Below are 14,752 nucleotides of genomic sequence, written 5' to 3' on the forward strand. Positions count from 1 at the left end.
GCAGAAGCAGATTCACTAAAAAAAAAATTCAAGTGCAAGCCATAAAAAGAGTTGATCACATTAGCAGAAGGATGTCCTGTGTGGCTGGGAGCAAAGAGGGGACAGGGAGACGTTGGAGTGAGTTCACATGGCTTCACAGATGCTGGATACTCTCAGCCCTGGCTCTCAGATATGCCATGGCTACAATATCCAGCACACATCAGGGTCACTAGATCCCAAGCCTACCTAGTCAGGGAATGTTTTGTATAAGGCAACTTCTGCAGTAGCCTAAGAATAGCTCAGTGTATTTATACAGGACTAACTGTGGGTCATGCCACCACACAAGAGGATCAGCAGAACACAGTTCCACTGGATCTTTCTGCTACAGGTCACAGAATATTCCTCACTGCCATAATGAAAGTGGAGCAGGACTTAGGGATGCTCAGCACCAGGAAGGCCAGCTGGTTTTCTGGACAGTTATTCTCCACAAGGACCTAAACACGATTTTGACACCAGACCAAAGAACTTGAAAAAAAAAAAATCCCTAAACAGAAAGCAGCAGAGCAGAGCTGCAAAAATAACTCAGAACAAAGCCAAAGGGACTCACAGAACAGCAATGTACATGAAGCAGAACCTGAGGAATGGCAAGCTGTGTAAACTATTTAATTCTGCACATGTCCTGTTCTCAGACAGTAATAGACAAAGAATCACTCTCACTTCCAACATTCAGTTCTGCTGTCCTTCCTCCTAAAGAAAGAGAGCTTACAGCAGCAAGTAATAGTCCATAACATCCTTATAAAACATAAGCACATGCAGGAACACACAGATACAGTAATAGGGAAAGAAGCTGGCAACATTTAGGAGAAGGAAGTTTTTAGACCACGTCAAATTAGCCAGCAGACATCATGCTGGGTTGCCAATTCCCAGTAAACACAAATATGCATTTTGTAAAGATGCTTAAATACCATCTGGAAAAAAATATTGACTCCCAGTAGAACACTTCCATACTTTAGGTTTGTGCCATGCAAGATTCATCCTAGAGGAAAAAGCTTTATGTGCAGACAAGACAAAGGTTTCCTTTTTAAGGCCTGTTACTGAAGGAGCTTTTAAAGTTCAAAAATCTTACTTTTTTTAAGAACACAGCTGGGGCAGAATAGCATCCAAATTCAACAGTATCAGAGGCAGAGACTAGAGGTTCTCCAAACTCTGTGTCAAACCAGACTAACCCCTTCAGGCAACAATGTTTAAGGTAAGAAAAACAGTCATCTGTCTTTGAAAAATAACTAGGTCAAGAAAATACTCTGCTGTGGTCAGAAAAAATCCACAAGGCCACTTCTTGACAAACTTTATGACCCATGTAACTCCAGTTTGGAATGTAGTTATCAGTTATGTTTCAGCACAGGAAACTTAAATCTGTTTGTGACAGCAAGATCATGTTAAGGAGCAAGACTGGAAAAAATATGCTCCCCCTCTAACACTGCTCAACCTAAAAAAGTTTTTTCTAACAAATTAAGTACCATTAATTAGAAATTACAGCTTTAAGTAAAGGACCTTTCTCATCATAATGAAGTTGGGAATTACCCAAGATCTGGATTAGCCAAGCTCAGATGCATCTGAAATGGAGACCTAGATGGATAGCAACTCCCAGCTCCCTTCCCTCCCCTTATTTAAGCTACCTAGATATTCATCTTGTTCATGGCCAGAAGAGGTAAAAGCATCAAATTTAAGTCTGACACTATCTCCAACAACTTGGCAAACCGCAGATTATTCCTCAGGTACTTACACAGATACCAGAGTACATCAAGTCTCAGTTAACTGGGCCTATTTACTATAACAGGACTGGAAAAATTAAAAGCATGTTTAAATTCAAGCCTTATAGAAGCTGAAGGTATTGGGACAGGACCTGCTGGTCCTGCCTGAAGGATCTATCATCAATATGAACAGTTGCTGCCTTAAGTCTGTACAAGAAGCCTCAGATGTGCCCTGGAGCTCTTAGGAAAAGCCTTCCTGTTCTACAACACCTATTCTGAAAGGCCTTCCTTCTCAAAAATGGCTGTTCCTTGGGCAAGCTACAAAGACTAAAATCTCTAGTGTCAAAAAACCATCAATAACCAAAGGAACTTCACTAGTTTTGTACCAGGCACAGAGCTATACATGAACAACATCAGTTGCACTGAAATAGCAGGGATTTGGAGACCACTCATGCTCAGCAGATACCAAACGCTATGGGCAGGACTCTCCCACAAGTGTGAGCTCTGATGATTAAGTGCCCCAAGCTACTCTCAGAAGCAGCCAAATACTGGCAACTGGAAACTTCTAGCTTACTGAAGTAATTATTTGTAGTACTTTGAACTAAGCTAAAAATACAGTCTTTGATATATCAAGGATCCTTCTTATCTAAATCAGTATGAAGCTAGCACTACATGCACACCAATACAGGCAAAATATATCACTTGTCCCCCTCACCATAACAATAATTACTTTTTAATAGACTACAGTTTTATTTTTAATAGATTATAGCTTAATCTGTGATGCCCTAAAATATACCCACAAGAAATAGGCAAATAAAAAAACCCCAAAAGGTAACCCTGTGATATCAACTCATTGTTTTTGTACCATGATATAAAAAGCTAGCATTTAAAGGTTTCACATATTAGATCAAAATATAAACTGGGTAGAGATGTTTCTCTAAACCACCCCACTGAAAGTAAAAATACCTGTCAGATGCTAAAGCTTAGCAGGACCAGGACACTAATTATCCATGATTCATTAGCCATCCCACAAATCTGTTATTGCTTCCTCATATGGAAAGTTCTTAAGGACTGTCATATTCTGAAGCCTGGCAGTCAGAAGATGACTCACTCACTTTGAGACAAAACATTATTACCAAAATATAATGCCTGTTTCATACGGACATTGTAATCACCATTGTATTTGAAAGAGGAAAACAAGGAAAAGGAATTCAGCTTCCCTTCCTCTGAGTCCTCCTCATACAAAACTCAAACCACAGGGGTGGCAAGGGGAGGGGAGTGAGGAAGGGAAAAACAAATGCTAAAGTGGTTTCAGTAACCAAACCCTCCATAATTTCAAAGCATGTATGACAAACATGCTGCAGAGTGACCACAGGAAAGCACAGCTTCAGGGAAGATAATGCCTTATACCAGTGCCTTGCACACTGCCATTTGCTTAAGGACATCCTTCAACAACAAAAATTCAAGTAGTTGGAGAGCCCAAACTTAAAATTACACAATAGAAGTTGTGAAAAGAAGTGTTTCACATCTTCATCTACATAAAATAAAACACAAGAAAACTAAAGCAGCAAGTGATGAAGGTCTGTAATTCAGAACAAAAGAGGATACAGTTTAAGTTACTTCTTTTTGCACCTATAGAACTTACCTGAAAAAATTAATTCCAGTTCCCAATAAACACTTTATTGGATGGGGAAGGGGGAGTCTCAATTACACCCCAGATTCAAAAAGAACTGGGAGGAAATTGAGAAGCAGTAGCTTCAACATCTCATTTCCTATTTAATTACACATGCCCTTTTCTCTAGCTCCATTCAATTGTAGAATTATCTGAACTGTTAAGTTCAAGAAATTGATAGAGCAAACATTAATGGCTATCAGAGATGCTTCTACTTGAGTAATAACATCTCTTTTTTTTTAAGGAAAATCAAAAATACTGAAAACCTTGAAATTCAAGCATCCCTCTCAGTTTAATTGATGCTACACCATCAAGCAGAGAAAATCCAAACCCATCACTCCAGTCTGCTGCTACAGAGTCTCCTACATCTCCCTCTTGCAGTATCTACACTCTAAAGGCACCACTGCTCTGGCTTCCACCATCTACACATGTACTGCGGCCATAAAGGTGCACACAGACTGTTCAAAAGCCAAGTGAATTCCACAGGGCAATGTCTCTGACAACTAAATCCACTTTGAGCTGAGTTACATGTTACTTGGATAGAGCCCACAAGTTCTACATGAAAAGCTCACACAAGTCAGCTCAGTAGCTACACACCATTGACATCATCTGGGATCTTAAGACCTACAAGATTCACTGTCAAATTAAGTTATGACCTGTCCTGCCTTTCTTATAGGCAGATGTTGGAAGGTTTATACCTTGTGTCTGCCTCCTCCAGAAGAAAATAGAATAGCATACCATTCTTCATTTTAAGAAACTGTTCTTCTTGCTTCCACAAAAATTTGTCACAACAAATTAAAGAACTAAAACCCACACTTAAGCCTCTGCACCTGCCCAGCAGCAGAGAAAGCTCCTAATGTTTGCTCCCCTAAGGCCCTTTAAAATCAGTCATGGCACAAAGTGTTGTCCTTAGGCACTTCTGCTACACACATTTTGGTGAAAATTCTCAGCTCTTTGTACAAGAGTACTTCTGTTTTCACCTGGTACCGAGCCCAAACTTCTTTAAAAAATTAAAGCTTAATTTTGCCGTGTTACTTTGCTGGCTATTAAGCGTAATACCCAGTTTTAAAAATAAAGATTTTAACACGCTTCACATTAAAAACCATCTGGGAAAGGATGGAAAATGAACATCAGTTTTGCAACACCACAGTGTTAATAGGAACTGTGTAATTATAGATAAGCCTTTTAACTGATGTTAACAAAGTCACTCTTGAAATAGAAAAATTTAGAGACCTCCTACGTTACTTTCACACAACAGATGTGCAGTTCATCTATTTAGGATTAGAAGGATGAAAGAGCCATACAACTATGCCTGAAATGACAAAATCCAACTCAAATGTGATTGTCAGATAGTAACATAACGCCCAGTGGGAAATACAGATTTTTGACAAGGTTAAAAAGCTGTCTTTAAGCTTAAGTCAACTGCTTATGCCACAAATGCATACTCTAAAAATAGTTTTCATACTGCCCTGAAAATACTACTGTTATTTAAACAAATTCCTGCTCAAACAATGGACACAGCAAGAGACAAGCTGCTACATATGATTAAGAAGTTTAGAAGAATGCTATACTGATTTATAATGGCATAAAGTTGTGATGGCAAGGGTGTTGTTTTGGTTGTTTGGGGTTTCTTTCAAATATTTGGAGCTTAAGCCCACTTACAGGCTTTTTAATCTGATGCAATACACGTTAAAGAATTTCTTTTTAGTTTTGAAACCAGCAGTTGAGTATTTCCAACATAAGTACTCCAACACAGGAAGCAGCATCTGTAGAACACCTTATATAACTAGGGTAAATAAAGCTTGAGATGACTGAAAAAGGTTATTCAGTTTCTGCAAAATATTAATTTCATTAACCTATTTTACTGGAGTACTTGGAAGAGGTTTAAATTAAGAGACCTAACTATTAAGGAAAGGAATAGTCTAAATGTTTGGCTGGAAATGGAGATCCAGCTGGACACCTCAGCTGGCACTACTCAAGTCCTTGAAACTCTGCAAGAAGCTCTCATCCCTGGCTATTATTTATCAGAGCAAAAACTCCTGCTCATGTGTAATTCTCTAACTCATGAAAAAAAAAAAATTCCAGGCCAAAAAAGCAGAGTCATTCATAAATTTTCACAGAGCAGGGAAGTCTAGCTGGACACAGGCTCCCAGCTCTAGGTACCACATTTAATATCTGCTATTCCTCCTCTTGCTCCTGCAGAAGTTGTTTTCAAATGGAGACTAAGACATCTCACATGTCTTTATTAACAAGAGGATCAGGAAGACTAAAGTTCTATTTCCATGAAATATTATCATGACAGTAGGAAAGACATCCAAAAATACATAACACTATCTTAAGTGAGTCTGAATAACTTTTACAGCTTAAGCAAAACTGCCCCTGCTTCCCACAAAAGACTCTTTTATCTGCTATGGAAACCACATCCCTGGAGGCATTTAAAAGGCTACAGTGGACCAAATACTAGAAAAATATATATTGTGGGAAGTATTCCTGCATCAACAGAGAATGAGACAAGATGATTTAGGACATCTTTCATCAGCCATGATTTCCACAATTGTTTTTTACAGATTGATAGCCAAATGTAAATAGCTATTCACACAAAATTTGATTCAAACTGCTGTACACAATTTTTTATTTAGTTTGAGAATATGGGAGGTTTCATCACACTACATAACAGATGCATATTGCTTAACTTCAGAGAGGTAAATTTAACATACAGTCTAAGTCAAAATACTTGGAAATTTATTAGACATCTGTTGTCCAGAAAGGTACAGAGCTCAGGAATACCTGTGCTTTTCCAGCAGTGAGTGGTGCTGGGACTGCCACCAGCCATTACTGAAGTTTGTTCAAGAAGTAAACGCCACAGAAGGAGGCATCTCAAGAAACTGCTCCTATCTTTCACATACCTGTTCATCTCCAAGAAGAATTTCTTCCTGATCTTAGCCATTCTCTGGCCTCTTAACTGATTTAAGTCATATAAATATAGCTTGACCAACCTCTAGCAGACTGAAGCCAACTTGCACTTCATTGTTCAAACTCCTGCAGGCATAGCAGGAGTTCATCTTAGCTCTACTGAAGCTTAGAGAACCTTCAAGTACTTTATTGTACTCATTTTCATTCAGACATTTGTCCTCCAAAACAAGGTTACTCTTAAAAGAAAAACCACACTGAAATATTGAAGTATTTAGCCTCTTGCACACAGGGGGACGCTGCATATGTAAAGAGTAGAAAAATTCTCCTTGAGGTCCATTGCTCACAATTTATTTCCAGCTATAAATTATGTTTATGCCTAGAATTATACAAAATGGATTTAAACCACTGTTTTACTTAGCTGGGCAATTCTCATATAATGTTGGTATTTTAAATATCATGTTATCTTTTGCTTTCTTGGTTTATGATCACTTACAGAAATTACCACCACAGGAAGAAAAAAAAAAGCTCAACAAGTCCCCCAAGTGTTTTTCAAAGTAAAGGTAGGCCAGGATTAGTTCTATTTTTCAAATGTGAAGTTAAAGGCTCCCCTGGTAATAGGTATTTAATTTTAAAAAAAAGAACTAGAATTCTGTTCCTGGCTCAATTACTTCATTCATAGCTGTTCTTTTTGGTCTCAGTCTTATACAAGGGGAAACTACTACTGTTATACATCTATATTTGCCACCATTTTATTGATCCCAATCAACCCCAGCCCAATCCTTCCGTACATATTACTCATCTGTATTGTATTTTCCACAAACCATATTCCAAAACCCAAGGGCATTGAGGGTGCCCTGCAGCATAAGATACCCACATGTAGTGCAAGGACACGTACCACCTATTTCATCTGAGCAGTGCTGCACCATCCATGCACCACTGGACTGCAACATGTCAGACACAGGCAGAAAAACCAGACCTACATTCTGACCACGAGATGCTGTAGTACATCTTACAAGTGAATCACAAGAGCTTAAGTGATTACACGCTGCAGTCGTAATTAAAGACCTTCCCCAAATCACTCTGCACTCGTGTGCAGGGCACAGAACAGCCTTTGCTGACAAAACAAGCAGAAATTACATCTACCCCAATTAACCTGTTTGTTCCCATTTAGACAGGAGGCTACGAGAGACAAGCTTTACATAAGCATCTCAAGCTATTTAAAGCAACATGTTTACTATTTCCAGAACACAATCTGAATGAACTTCATGAGCCAGCACTTAACCTACTTCAGCCAGTGCAGCCCTGACTCACAGGGCAGGCACCCTGTGAGCTTAGTGAGGGACTTGATATCACTTCTTTATCTTGTACATGCTAAAACAGCAACCTGGGAGAGAGCTTAACAAAAGGGAGCAGCTCCTTCACTACACTAATCACAACAAGAATTCAAAGAATCAAGAAGAATGCTTTCACATCTACTTTGCTTAAACTTAGTGAGGTCACAGTATGGCTAATGCATAAACCTGTCCCCATACTAACCATTACAATAACCTCAAAGGTCAAAACCCAGCCACTGCCTGGTAGTTCTCAGACTGCAACCACACCTTTTGTTACCCTGGCTTACATAACTAAATAAAATCATTAGTATCACAGCTACCCTTGTAGCTATTCACAAAGGTTTCCACAAACCGGCCCACACAAAGTGAAACAAGTGGATGTAGAGATTGCACAACAGAGATCAGGAGTTACCAGGAAAGTCTCTGCAATAAAAGCAGCAGCCACCTGACCCAAGTTCAGTTGCAACACTGCTGATGTGCTCTGCCCTTTACTAAGTACTGCCTTCTCCTGCCACCCTTCAGGGACACATCCACCAACATTCACCTCTGCTTTGTATATGTTTTTAAACTGCTATTTCAACTGACTGCTGTTGGTTGAAATCACTACCAACCAGTCCTGCTGCTTACTCTCACATGTAAGCGATACTAATTTTGCTATTTTGGTCAAAGTTGATGAATTTGACTCATTTGTTCATGCTCACCCTGTGAGAAGCCCTCGTTCCTATACAGAGCCATTACACCACTGCTATCTGCAGCATAAAGGCAGTAGTCATGAAGCAATTTTAGCTCACTTTACTTTAAGGATCAAAAGTTATCCAAGTGTTTTGCCTGTTGACGAGCTGAAACTTGAAGAAAGACTAAATCAAGCATTCAGGTGTTGCAAGTGATGAAGAACTGCTTACAAAAATTTAATTGTTGCCTAACACCATGGAGGTCCAAGATACGCGATTAAAAAAGCTGATTATCAATAGAAAATAGCTCTGTCAGTGGTTGTCAGAGTTTGAACCACTGATGCACACTGTGAAACCCCCAAGATGCACACTGGCAGGAGCCAGGCCGCGCTGCAGGAAGTATCACATTGCACATTCATTGTTCCTGCATCCCTCAAAGCAGCTGTTCTGGCTGGGCAGGGTGCCAGCTGCAGCTTTGACCTGACCTGGTGTGGCACTTAGGATCTCTCTCTCAGTACCAAGAAAATCCAGTAGTATAAAATCCAGATGACTTCCAAGCATTTCTAAGAAAAGAAGCACCCTGTACTAGGAAATTACAATTTCAGTCCCTGAGTTAGACTATTTAGAGACCCTTAAAACTCTTCATTGTGTTACCTTATCAGTCTAATGTTAATTAATGCATGAGATGCCCCAGGATTCAATAGTTGAAACTATTACTTATGTGGATAAAGCCAGGTATTTGGTGTTAACTATTTAAACAGACCAAGCACCACTTCACAGAAAACACAAATAGTTTGGGATTTTAAAGTACGCTACCAAATATTACTTTCTGGAACCTCATGCCACCACATTGGGGGAGGAGTAACACAAGAATGTTGAACACCAGAAAGACTTCAAACTACAATGTGTTGTTTGATCTAAAACAGAATTGAATCTCACTGTCACAGTAAAACTTGCTTACACACCAAAAAACATGTGCAACCTCTTGGCTGCTCTTTCCTTGTCGCACCTCAGGATCAACTGACATAACTCACGAAGCAGAACACTGGAAAAAAAGTCAGCAGTTTCCACTTCAGTGAAGAAACATTTCTCTCCTCATACTGCAATTAGCAGTCTAAACACCACCTTGACTCATTCTGTGGCAGCCTCTGAGACAGAGCGGATTTGCTGCAGGAGAGAACAAGCCCAGAGAGGCTCTTGGCCACACTCAGACATCTCCAAACACCAGGGTGACAGGATGTCTGCTGCCAGGGAGGAAGGCTGACACTGCTCACTGCAGCCAGCTTCCCATCTGATTCTTCTTTCTCATTTGGTTGTGAACAAATGCTCAGCAGGCACAGACACCGTGTTCTGCTGTGCTACAACTCCTACAGCTCTCCCTGCACACAAAACTGAATGGAGAAAGTAATTCTGAGCCTTCAGGGGCTGCAAACAGCTATTGCTTTTGTTATCTGTTCCTACAGTCTTTTCCACTTGCTTTTACAGCTGTCTTCATGTCCTAGAAGGTCTGATGCTTCACAAGTTTGAATTTTCAGCTTCTAGTGCAGAAAAAGATCCTTCCCGAATTTAGCACAACGTGAGAGCTAAGCAGGCGTGCACAGCAATCTGCCTTCAATCTCTTTCTACATATATGAATCACTCACTTCACTGGATATTAATGTAGCATTTTCCATGAGAATTGAAGATATGGCATATTCCTTCCCAAAAGGGCATGAAAACCTAAATCAGAGGGGGAGTGCAGTGAAGTATGAAGATCTGTGGAAGAATAAAACAAAGTCAAAGTACAAAGAAATAAACAGTTTCTGGTATTCAGAGCTGCCCAATTTCTTTACCTTTTCTAAATAAAGGGGGAAATCAGAATATTAAAGATGCAACAGTGGAAGGAGCAAGCCAGGAACAAGGACAGAAATTAGCAACATAGACACAGATAAATTAATAATCTGAATTTTCTCAACAATGAATTCTGAACTTAAAAACCAGTGACACTGGAAACACTGCTTTCAGAATTAGACTTCTGATTTTCTAGCACTACTATTTATCAAATTAATAGGGACTGAAGCAATAAGTATGTTTTCAGAACTCAACCAGCAAAAAATCCAGTTCAGTAATGAAAAAAAAGCCCAAAACAAAAAACCAACACCAAAACAAAAACAAGAAAATAAAACACATCAAATCAAAACACTTTTCATCCCTTTCTGCCTCTAAAGCATCACCCGACCACAGTTATTCATTCAGATATAAGAGAGCCCTTGCTTCAAGCTAGAGTAAGTAAATAATTTAGTGCTGATAAATACTGATTTGAGGGAATCCCTTGCTGAGAAGCCTTCTGCAACTTTGGCAGGTGTTTGTGTAAACCTCTCAGGACACCACAGCATTGAAAGAAATGTCTGCAGCCTCAAAACTTTCATCTTCAAGCACTTCTGGCTCCAATATACCACCTGCAGATCCATCATAAATCATATCTGCCCCATGTTAAGTTCTCCACAAAGTTAGCACTATTATCTAACTGCTGACCTGGTTTTGAGCAACCACTTGCTAAGTTGAGCTTTTTAGGAAGATTTGAGAACATCAAAATATTTGGAGAAAAGCTTAAAACAAAAATCCTTAAAAGTGTTTGTTTTCAACAGAGGTATTTCATAATGTGACTTGGAAGTGAATTTGAAATCACAGAAAAAAGTATTTTTGGAAACAAGAAGGAGACATCAAGATACATTAAAGGAAGGTCTTGCTGAACTTCCCCTAATGGTAGCCCTGATCTTCCCTGAGCTCTATGCAGATAAAGGACATCTTGGATGACACTTCAAAACAAGCCTGCTGTAGTACCAGCTCATGACATTTTGCATAGCAGTAATTTTGCTTAAGACCACAATGTAAATTTCAAAGCACATACATCTGCTAGGATTTGGGGCATGCAGAGAAGGTAAGATAAGAAGACTTCTAACAATGAAATGAGTAAGCAAGCTGACATTCTAAATAACCCTGATATTCCTTGGAAACTTAATTCAATTTTTACTTCAAATGTTTCCAGTACTTGGCTCATTTTTTAACAGATGCTTTCATTAAAGTTTAGCATGTTTGGAAATTGATGCATTTCCAAGCTATAGTTTGTGCCTTTGATTAAAAACACAGTAGTATCTTAATAGGCAGATTTCTACTGAAATAGCAGGAAAGAAAACATCAGGTCTTGACACTGGAGAATAAACTACTCATCATTAAATCATCACTTCACAATAGTCTTACAGGAAAAAGTAGTCAAGACTGGCTAAATATTAGTACCATGTACAATTCCGCAGCAACTCTAAACAGCCAAAAAACTTCCTACAGACATGGGCTATAACATACACACTGCTTATGGATTACTTAAAAGGTGTAAGATCTGAGCAACTGAAGCTATTCAGTAGCCTGAAATATTGCATCTCACCTCCGGAGCTTGAAGAATGCAAACATTGAGCCAAAAAAAGGGGCAGGTTTTCAATTTTACATAAAGAAACCTGCATTAGACCACACAGGCAGTTGAAAGGCAAATCCAATAATACTTCTGGTCTAGATTAGCAAACTAATCCCAACAGTGATTAACACAGAGAAACAGGTAAAATCTGATTAGCTAACTAGTAAACTTGCATCTTAGCCAAAACTCAGAACACTGTCTAGTCATACCTAGAACAGAACTGGTTACCAACCTTGTCAGTAACCAAACAGACTGCTTTAGCCCCACAGCTACACCAAAAATGTTGTATTTTTAAAGAGGAAAATCCTTTAAGATAAGGAAGTTGTTTCACAAAAGTACAAGGGAAGGACAGTTATCATAGAGACTTTTAGCCAAGTGGATATTAATCAGTTAGCATCAGACAGTTCCAGTACCTATTTTACTGGTATTTTGATGCAAAACCTACTAATGCTGGGGTACCACAAACTGCATGTTTTAGCCAACACCATGTCCTACTCAGCTTTTCTTTTGCACAGCGCATCACATACAGGGACACTGGTGCACAACTATGTCCCTTCCTTACAATTTTACTGCTACTTTTGCAAACTGCCTCCTCACCACCAGTCATAACAGAACTATCACACAAGCCTTCCAAGTCTGGTATCTGCTGAAGGCAGTAGGGTTATTTTCACAAGCACAAAGTGTTCTCTCACCATAATGTTAGATTCAGTTTTACATTTTGAACTGTCAACTCCGTAGACAAAGACTCCAAAAAAATGAGCTCTGTTACATGCATTTGTATTACATACAAAGTATAGGCATGAACTGAAGTTTTCTAGTTCTTGAATAAGCACTTCTAATGAGGAGGGAAGTAGAATTCTAAACAACATTCTGGAGTAAAACACCTCTCCATTGAGCTAGAGCACCTGTAGTTGCCATATTAAAATACTATCTCTTTGCAACTGCTTATTTGCAGTTTCTTTAGTTAATCCATTTATACAGGGGTTTCCTTGCTCTTATTTAGCTTCATAGAATTACTTAAACCAAGGAAAGGCTTAATCAAACAGATTTGAAGTAAGATTACTCAGAAATCACTACACGGGGGAACGTGATGGTATCAATTTTTTGCTACCATGTCTACTCCATTCCCAATGGCTTCCTTGCTTTCCAAAAAGTGAGACATTTTTCTGTGGTCTCTGCTTTTAAGCACCTTTTCAGAGCTCTCAGCATTCTACACCAAGTAGAATGCACTTCAAGAACTGGGTTTCACAGGCAGAATCTAAGATGCTTTATGGTATAGCACAAGCAACCTGCTCTCCTGCCAAAGGTGACAGACACAGGGCACAAGCAAATCTGCAACAACTACAAATTAGTGCCACTGATCTAGAAACAGCCTTTCTGCAAGAGCTCCCTTCCCACAGCGAGGAAAGTAAAATCTCACCCGTGTCATTTTAAAAAAGTCTAACGATGGCCTGTTCCATCGTACATCCTCCTCCCGTCTGCGCTTCAGCCGGCTTTTCTTTTCGTTCAGGACGCAGGGCTGCGAGCGGCACCTGAGCAGGCCCTGCCGCCGGCTGAGCTCGGGTGTGGAGGTGGGAGTGCTGCTGGCTGAAGGCAAGAGATTCCCTGTCTCGGTGATGTGCTCCTGGGAGAGGGACAGGCGGCGCCTTGGGTTAAAGTCACAAGGGCCCCCGGAATTCCAGCGGGTGCTGGAGCTCGTGCTGCCCTCGCTGCTGTCCACAAACCCGCTGCTGGCAGAGGAAGGTCTGGGTACTGGAGAGGTGTTGAAGCTGGTGATGGTGAAGACGTTGTTTAGGGACAGGATGTTCTGTGGCAGGCTGATGCTTGTGCTTCTCTGCAAGGTGGCACTTCCATGACTGTTGCAGCGCTGCAAGGTCGCGCTGCCGCCGCTGTTACAGCGTCTCTTTGACACAGGAGTCCAAACCTTGGAGCTGCCGGGCTTCCAGGGGGAGCGGCAGCGAGCCAGCTCGTCCGGCTCCGACAGGGAGCGGCAGTGGCGCTTGGTGGGTGGTGCCAGGGGCTGGCCCGAGTTCTCGTTCAGGTTTAACTCGCTTATCCATCCCGACACCATGGATGTGTTGGAGGGCTCCTGCTGCCACGGCAGGCTGCCATTGCTGGCAGCGCTGGTGCTGAACGGGCACACTGGGAAAGGGTAAGCTGAATTCCTGGTTGGGTCAGGCTGGATTGGGTAACCCCCATTTAAAGCTTTCCAAGGACTGTCTTCTGAAAGCAAGAAGAGATACAGGTGAGAAATGAAAGGAGAAAGAGCAATTTGTGTTAAACCTAGTTTAAATTAAAGCCATCAAAATTATCTTGAGAAGGAGGAGCCATAAATACCCAGTTCCTAATCAAAATTTCACACAAAAAAAACACCAAGTAGAAAATTCAAAAACACAAAGACCAAAGTATTTAATCAGGAACCAATCCAGGCACTCCAATATACATGTACCTTGTTAATACACTTTCCTTTACCCTGAATAACAACTATGTTATTTTTCAGTGAGCAACAGGACAGTTTCCTAGTGCACAGCACACACCACAATTAAATCATAGAATAGTGAACAACCTCAGGTACAACCAAAACAGATTAACAACAGAAGAAGCCATCAGGGAACTTGTTATTTTTTTATGCAAGTGTAGGATAATCACTTCAGACTGCTCCTCTTCATTTAATTCTTATGCTTTTCTATTAAAAACACCTTATTAAGGAAAACTTCCAAAGGGTGTTCACATTCTCTGCTCTGAAAAGCTTTACTTTAAATTAGAAACAGTATAAAGTTAAATCAGACTGAAGACTTGTGCCTTCCCTCCCTTAAACTCTGAATATAAGAAAAAACCCCAAATCCTAATTTAATGCATAAAATAAAGTATCCCTTAAGAACCTTCTGCAGTAGTCTTACTGTGAATGCAGACACAGTGCACAACTTCTCATCTGAAGTGGCAATGCTGGGTTAAAAGCAGTCTGCCAGCGCAGCCTCTCACTC

At 40.2% G+C, this 14,752-nt stretch overlaps 1 protein-coding gene across 2 annotated transcripts in view; it reads right to left on the minus strand.

Annotated features, from left to right (window-relative positions):
• Positions 1–14,752, minus strand: part of FAM53A (family with sequence similarity 53 member A) — a 70,393-nt gene that overhangs the window by 24,851 nt on the left and 30,790 nt on the right. Inside the window, exon 4 of one of the 2 annotated variants that reach the window (XM_041473272.1) lies at positions 13,189–13,991. In XM_041473272.1, the coding sequence (XP_041329206.1) occupies positions 13,189–13,991 (803 nt within the window). The remainder of the gene's footprint in view (positions 1–13,188; positions 13,992–14,752) is intronic. The other variant, XM_041473353.1, reaches the window with a different exon arrangement.

This window comes from Pyrgilauda ruficollis, unplaced genomic scaffold (genome assembly GCF_017590135.1).
Source record: "Pyrgilauda ruficollis isolate IOZ18807 unplaced genomic scaffold, ASM1759013v1 scaffold1, whole genome shotgun sequence".
NCBI classification, from domain to species: Eukaryota; Metazoa; Chordata; class Aves; order Passeriformes; family Passeridae; genus Pyrgilauda; species Pyrgilauda ruficollis.